The 7,562-nt window shown below is 48.2% G+C and overlaps 1 protein-coding gene across 2 annotated transcripts; it reads right to left on the bottom strand.

Annotated features, from left to right (window-relative positions):
• Nucleotides 1–239: 239 nt before the first annotated feature.
• METTL23 (methyltransferase like 23) lies at nucleotides 240–7,538 on the bottom strand. Of its 2 annotated transcripts, none has more exons than XM_044296174.1 (5): nucleotides 7,402–7,538; nucleotides 4,021–4,125; nucleotides 2,927–3,164; nucleotides 2,552–2,636; nucleotides 240–1,085 (listed from the first exon to the last, which is right to left on the bottom strand). In XM_044296174.1, exons 1-5 carry the CDS (start codon nucleotides 7,411–7,413, stop codon nucleotides 917–919), a joined length of 609 nt encoding a protein of 202 aa, XP_044152109.1. In that variant the 5' UTR covers nucleotides 7,414–7,538; the 3' UTR covers nucleotides 240–916. The 2 variants fall into 2 exon arrangements, with proteins under 2 accessions (XP_044152109.1, XP_044152108.1); XM_044296173.1 differs by lacking the exon at nucleotides 7,402–7,538 and adding an exon at nucleotides 7,156–7,313.
• Between the last annotated feature and the right edge of the window lie 24 nt (nucleotides 7,539–7,562).

Here is a 7,562-nt window from a genome sequence, read left to right as displayed (position 1 = left end):
TCTTCCAGAAACACTCTTGATCAAAGGCTGTGTCTATAATTGCAGTTCATATTCATTCACTTGCACCCAGATTAAGGGTGCTGGGGCAGACAACCCACCCAACTATCTTCGACCTCCCTGATCTGTGTAGGCTTCACCACAGGTTTCGGCTCATAACTGATGGAAATAACTGACCAAATAAACTGAAGCGTAAACTCAGCCTTAGGGTCCATTCAGACGTCCGTAGAGCATGTCCTATCCTTGTCCGCAGCTGCGGAACAATAGGAATCCACTATTAAGTGCCGGTGATGTGCGGCGTCAGTGTTTTGCAGTCTGCAATATGCGGACCGCAAAACACTATGGACGTCTGAATGGACCCTTACTTGAATTTTTCTGGAAAAGTCTACAATGTGAGGCCACAGGTAATGACTGTAGATCACATGCTGTGTAGTGTGTGATGTTATGTAATGCACATCAGTCATAAGGCATGTCCTTCACAAGTATTGCAGGTCATTCCTTCTATCTGAACTGCTCTATCAGCAGGTATTACAGCCCCATATACTGTACAGCTACATACCAAACAAGCAGGAGCTCTGGACTTATGCTCCATTATGGGGCCTCCGTCTCATCTACAGTTATAATAAAACCTAGCATGGCGTCCACGCTTTTCTAAGAACTTACAGATGGCCATACATTCATGTTCTTGGTCAACCCTATCTGACTAGAGGGTGTTTTTGAGCTCAACTTTTGGATTTAGTAGCCCAATCCAGGATGTTATACCTCCCACATAGAAGAGGCAGCCCCCATCTATCTGCAGGGACTCCATGTCCTCCCCACCACTAGATATCAGTCCAATGTTCTTCATCCAGGAACCTGGCACTGGAAGTATCTCATCCCCTTTCACCACTGTAAATGTCCTTATGACCGGAGCAGATGGTCAGTTTGTGAGATTTCTTTTCAAGGTGATGACCATCATCTGAATACTGTGCCTTCCTGGGAGTTTGGATCCTGCCAGGCATTCTCCATCAGCATTAAATGTCTTTAAGGGGATGTTCAAACATCTGAGGTGCCACTTGTGGAGGAGAGACTCAATGGACCAGTTGGCACTAAGGGGGAACATTCATATGATTACACAAGGGTACATTAGTAATGGAGTAATATGCAACAGACTGCTTACCTAATGGGGAAGGCTAAATGTACAATAACTATAAGCTAGTACACATGGCGGGTTTTAAATGCTCACTAACTTTTCACACAGCTCTGCATAAATCAAGAGTACAAGCGACCACAAGAAAGTTTGGAATATGTTCAGTGAGAAAGGTCTAGTTCTCATTAGTAGCCGTTTACTGTGAGGAAAAACTCTGGGTGAAGTAGCCGTAAAGGGGTTTTCCAGGTTTTATTTGATCAATATTGATTGGTGGGGGACCTAACTCTGAACAGCTGTTTGAAATGGCCTCTTCCTTGGCCTGGGATATCACGTTAATCGGTTACATGGCCTTTGTGGGTTCACTCCTATTCACGTGAAGGGGATTGGGCTGGAATACCAAGCACAACCACTATACATTGTATGGCGCTATGCTTAGTAGACTGTGAAGAGGTCACAGTACTAGAAGATGCCCCCCCCCCCCATATATCAGATATTATTGGTAGTGTTAAGCGAACTTGTGTTTTAAGTTCGGCGTCTAAAGTTCAGGATCAGGTTATCGAAGAATCGCGTTATGGATTTCGCTACCCCGGACCAAGTTATGGTCTGTGGTAGCGGAATCCATAACGCGATTCTTCGATAACCCGAACCCAAACTTTAGACGCCGAACTTAAAACACAAGTTCGCTCAACACTAATTATTGGCTTATCCTAAGGATGGGTCAGTACTTTTAAAATCCTTAAAACATTTCTGAGCTGTTTTGCAGAGTGTGCAGTAGCTGAGAGCCAGCTGTCAGCCGGACTCCCCATGAGAAAGGCAGAGACAGTTTTTTGCCGTCCTTTCCCCAGCTGTGTGTATACATCTGAGTATGCGGACATGACGCTTCCACCTCCTAATGATCATGTGATCTCTGGGTAACTGCTGGGTCTTAGCAGACCCAAATTAGCTCTACAATGTTTGTCAGGAGACTACATTTCCCCTGTAACTGAGACCAATGTCACCCCAATTTACAGCAGAAATAAGCAATTTAAAAAATGTAATGTAAAATAAATAAATAAATAACACAATCCAAAAGAACCCCAGTCACAGAGGGAAAACAGACCCTTTGGGGGGCATTGTACAAGGCAGAACTGATCAGAGTCTGCTAAGATCCTGCAGCTCCGCTCTGTCCCCAAGACAGCATAGCGCTATGCACCAAGCACAGGAGAAGACCGAAGCGGTAACAAACCACTGATGGTGACAGCCAGGAACCCGACCTGCTCGTGCTAGATTGCAGGAGCTTTAATATACTCCGGATCAAGGCCTAGCGCCAAGTGGCGTACATGAATAGCACATGGTTGTAAGGGGTTTAAAGGGGAAGTCTGACATCAAAGAAAAGGGTCTGCCGTTTCCAGGAATAGCACCATTCTTTCCCCTGGGCTGACTTACCTTCTAACTTGGTAACTCGTCCAGAATTCAGCGCTGGGGTTTCTTTCCATTATGAAATGCACAGTGACCAGGACATCTTCAAAATCTGCAAAAATAAAAAACCTGCATGTAGCACAAATTTAGGATTTAGCATTCAGCAAATGCAAAACCCGATGTGGTTTCTGCTGTGTTTTTCAGTTTGCGGGCCCGCTTGTGGCCCTACTGAATAGTGCAAAACCACAAACAGACACCCACCACGGCTTCCAGCACTGTTCTTGGCTTTAAGCCGCCGGCCACACAGACAGTAGAACAGCCACAGTGGAACAATAGGATGTTAAAAAAAAACACTGTGTGAATAGGGCCTTATGGTAACTTACTGGCTGTTTGTGGACTCACCTTTTGGCTCATAGAAAACATCAGATCCCAAAATGATGTCGATGGGTGGCAGGGCGAGCAGATCGGGTGATATCTCGCCCCATGTCAGTCCGATGACTGGTATTTCAGTGAGGTTATTCTGAGCGCAGCTCCTGAAACAGTTCTCCAGACACTGTGGCAGCACCACTGAGTCGGACAGTATGACGTTGGCTCCACACTTAGCAGCCACGATGCCAGGGAGACTCACACCGGCACCAACCTATAAAGGCAAGGCATACATTCACAGATTAGACAATGGCTCTCAGGCTTCATGCACACAGCCATACGAATGACCACTGCCAATTTTGGCAAGACCAGCTGAACATCTAATGTATACAGAGCCTCCCAACTCTTAAGTGATGGCAGAGGCTTATTGTCCTCTCCACCTGTAAAAAAACACATTGATAAGCCGAGCATGCATGTCTATGGGGGTGTCAACCTACAGTGTATGGTCAGTTTTAAGGAGACCATACACACTAAATAGCTGTCTTCAGACGCCATCTCTCCCGACCACTCAACTATGTGTTCTGAATGAAGGGACTGGAGATAGAAGCTGTTAATCACCTGTCTCCGCAAGAACAAAAGGATCGGGCATGTTAATATCCAACTGCCTAATCCTTCTCTCCCTCCACATCTGCCATTGGGGGAAAGACGGTAGACCCACCATACACAGACAGCCCCAAGGTGTAGGGCCAGCTTTAGACAGTTATCAACTAACAACTTTTGCGCCCCCCCCCCCCCCCCCCCAAAAAAAAAAACAACACATGCATACTACGCTCAGCCAAGCATGCATGTGTTACCAATAGGGAAATGGGAATAAGCCACTAGCAGACATCTCTGGTGTTGGCTTATCTCCTGAAGATCAGACATGTTGAAATCCAACTGCCCCATCCTTCTTTCCTACTCAACATCTGCCATTGCAGGAGACCACCATACACATTAGATGAGTGCTGACATTTATCTAATGTGTACGGGCACCTTAAAGCCTAACTTCGCGGTTGGATTTGCCTTTTGCTCCCTGCCATTTTGAGCTGAGGAGAGTAAGTGGGTGTACCCTACATGAAGACATGGCTGACCTCCAGCACTCTCTTTCCAGTCACTGAAGCTCGGTGAAACCAGATGTACTGGGCAAGGACGGGGGCACATGGCCAAACATACATCCCATACTCCGAGTCCAGAACCTGCAAGATGACAGGAGAACAGATATTATATATAACATATTACACATCCTATGCCAGTGGAAATATACACGGAAGCAGCAAAGTGGATGAGATCCTAAAAGATTTCCGCAACGGATTCAGCACATATTGACCAGCCATGACAGGGGCTGTATGGGAGTAAAAGCCCTCGGCGGTACCACAGAGATGAACAGAGCAGGAGTGTGCATGTGTGACCTCCGCTCCATTCAAACTGGGACACAGGCCCCTGTTCTCATGGTAGACGATGCCCCAGTGGTTGGACTCCCGCCGATCAGGCACTTAATCACTACCCTGTGGACAGGCGATAAGTTGTCTCAAGTTCACCCTCGGAGGCCTTTTGGAGAGATCCCCCAACGTGGCCAGACACACAGTGGAAATCATACCTGATCACCGCTGAAGGGTTCTGGATCCATTGCTCCCCCGAGTCTCCCTGCGTCAACATCCAGTTTGATGCAGGTGACATGGCCGCTACAACAGGGATGTGACACCTATATGTCTTGTGACCCAGTGTCAATCACCCGCATCAAACCAGATGTGGACGCTGGGATATCTGTGGCACCCTTGGGCGAGCAATGGATCCGGAACCGATCGGCGGGGATCAGGTAGGTACGATTCCCTCCACAGATCTGGCCATGGGGTCTGCAGAAAAGCTCCCCGGGCCTAAACAGCCCCTTTAATGGGACAAACCCGCAGTATTCCCATTGTGAACATAAACCGCAGCAGTTGGTGCATTTTTTTTGCCATTGTGGGATTCTGGCAGATAAGTTGCAATTTTCCACAGTATAAAATCTGCCGTGGACCCTTTACGTGACCCATCCTTTGACATCTTATGGACCCCATTGACTTATAATGAGCTCTGTCAATTTGACTGGAGGAACAGCATTATATTTCCTGTCAAATATGCCACATAGGCTTCGAACAGAGGTGAAAACACATTATACTAAAGGAGTTTTATCTACTGAGTGACAGCTGCAGTCCACAAGACTGCATTCAACTGAGGACTGCTGCTGTAGTTCAGTAGTTAAAATCAATCAGTTGTGCTACAAAAACTCAGTGTTGCCCAGGCCTTATACCTACATGTGACCACTGCAGCCGACATGTCTGCTGAGGCCAGTGATTGGCTGCACCAGTCACACGGTATACAGTATGTCATAGCTGCATGAAAATAAACGACGACCCATGGGGACCACTGAAGCGACAGAGCAGTTTTATAGCGAGGAGTCGTTTGGGCATAATCTCCAACCTGACACTGGGCGCAGAGAGAAACGACTATCCGCTGGGCGGCTGTGCTTCCTGAGCAGCCATCATAGCCAGCAAGTATCATGTCCGCATCCAATCCATTAGAATAGAACTTAGGGTTCATGCACACGGCCGTTTCATGCATTGGGGGCCGCAATTTGCAGTCCCCAATGCACAGACAACACCCGTGCGGTTTCAACTTGATCCGTCAGTGATCCGTCTGCACTGCAAAAAAAATAGAACATGTCAAATGAATGGGTCCACATCCGTGATGCGGTACACAAACGGCCGGCGCCCATATAGTGCAGACCCGCGTGCATGAGCCCTTATGCATACAATTCGCTGGGCATGGTCAACCCCTTTCACATAGATCAGGGTCTATAGAAACTGGAAATGTCCTCTTTACAATAGCTCCTTCTCTAGTGACCCTTCCAGTCAGTACAGATATTCTAAGGAGACGATCATGGGTGCGCCTACACTCCTTACTGGTGTCACGGAAGGTGTACAGAAAACTAGAAGACACAAAATGAAGATCCAACTGACTGGATCCAAAACTAAGGAACCAGAGAGTAAGCCCTGTAACAGCCCTGGCTTCTCTCCCTTACTGCTCAGCCTATGCAAAAATCTCTATGGTAGATGATTGCATATCCTCATTCCTTAACTGTATGACACCTGAACACCCTATAATAGTGAGGGGACACGACCACCGGCTCCCTACACTTAATACGGAGGGAGTCAGGGTCACCTGGGATCCAGCAAACAGGAAAACACAAATGAATGAACAAACTTATCTGTAGAAGACTCAGCAGTAGCATCCAGCATGCACACACTCCAGGAAGTTGTATAACCCGCAAAGTGATGCAGTATGGGAAGGAATTTAAAGGGATGCAATCAGTGCAACTACATGACAGCTGAGAGAGGCTAACGAGATGAGAAAACGAAAGCAAAACAAAAGGATCCTCAAGGAGGAGGTTCTGAAGAACGTCTGTCAGAGCTTCTCAGATGTCTGGTGGTGACAACTGGAGGGCAGAGACGCTCATTCGTCTTTTCAAGACAGTTTAAGCAGTCAGTGCACCGCGATTTCGCATTTCTGGGGGCCCCCGTTGCACTTCTCGGCGGTGACCGGGGCACTATGCATCTCAAGCGGTTGCATACGCCCCTTTTATTTTTTGAGGGGTATTTTTTTTTTCAGCCAACTGCTTGTGGCCAACGGTGGACCCCTGATCCCTGGGGCCCCAAGCATTTTCTTGGTTTGCATGTCGGTAAAGCCCGTCACTATTCCACCCTTTATCCAGGGCACCTTACAGACGCTGTAAAATAATTACGGGGCGCCGGCTGCTCTTTAAGATTCCGTTTACGTCTCCGCTCAGACCCTCCTTTGCAGATTCCGGCATATTTGATAGGAAAAATAGCATGCTACTATATTTCCCACCTCGGCGGGCAATAAGTCATTGAGGTACATTTAGGGACAATTATCTCTTTCGTTCAACGGATCCAGACGCTTTCCTTATAATGGACAGCTATAATAAAGGTTACGGACACCCTGGCGCCACAATTCTGATTTCAGCGGAAGGAAGCCCGCAGTGGATGATGGTAGTGCCCCTTTGTCACCATCCCATAGCGCTGCAGACTTCATCAGGCAGTCCACTTTTGGCATGGCACACTTCTTCACAATTACTACCTCTACAGGCCGGCACGCCAGGGGTTAACCCGCTGCCTGCATTCTCGCACGTACGCCATGGCGCCCCATGCGGCCAGTCCATGAACATGCACCTCGGGGATGCGGAGCCTGAGCTCCGGGGACCGCTCCGCTCCTCCGCCACCCTCATCCTGGAGAAACACGTACTCCCGAGACAAGACCAGCGGCTCTCTCCTTCTCTCACCCCCAGACATCGCCCTGCGCTACACGTGGGCGCCATACTGTCGCACAGTGATTGCGCGCTTGACAGTGGAGGGAACCGGCAGCCATATTGGTAGAGGCGCCCGAACACCTCATTTTATGGGCTGGTTAACTCGTACCGTTATTGGCATATACGTGCTTTCCAAAGCAGACTGTGCAAAAACACGAAGAGACCTCTGAACAGTGCCAGCAAAGCTGCTCGCAGCAGGCGCTCCGCGTCAGGGCAAGTGTAGCAGTGCCCTGCTCAAGATGGCCGCCTACTACAGACAGCGCGGGCAGC

The sequence above is a fragment of the Bufo gargarizans genome, chromosome 6 (genome assembly GCF_014858855.1).
Source record: "Bufo gargarizans isolate SCDJY-AF-19 chromosome 6, ASM1485885v1, whole genome shotgun sequence".
Taxonomy (NCBI): Eukaryota; Metazoa; Chordata; class Amphibia; order Anura; family Bufonidae; genus Bufo; species Bufo gargarizans.
Note: the sequence above shows the minus strand (reverse complement) of the source record. Positions and strands in the feature narration are given on the sequence as shown.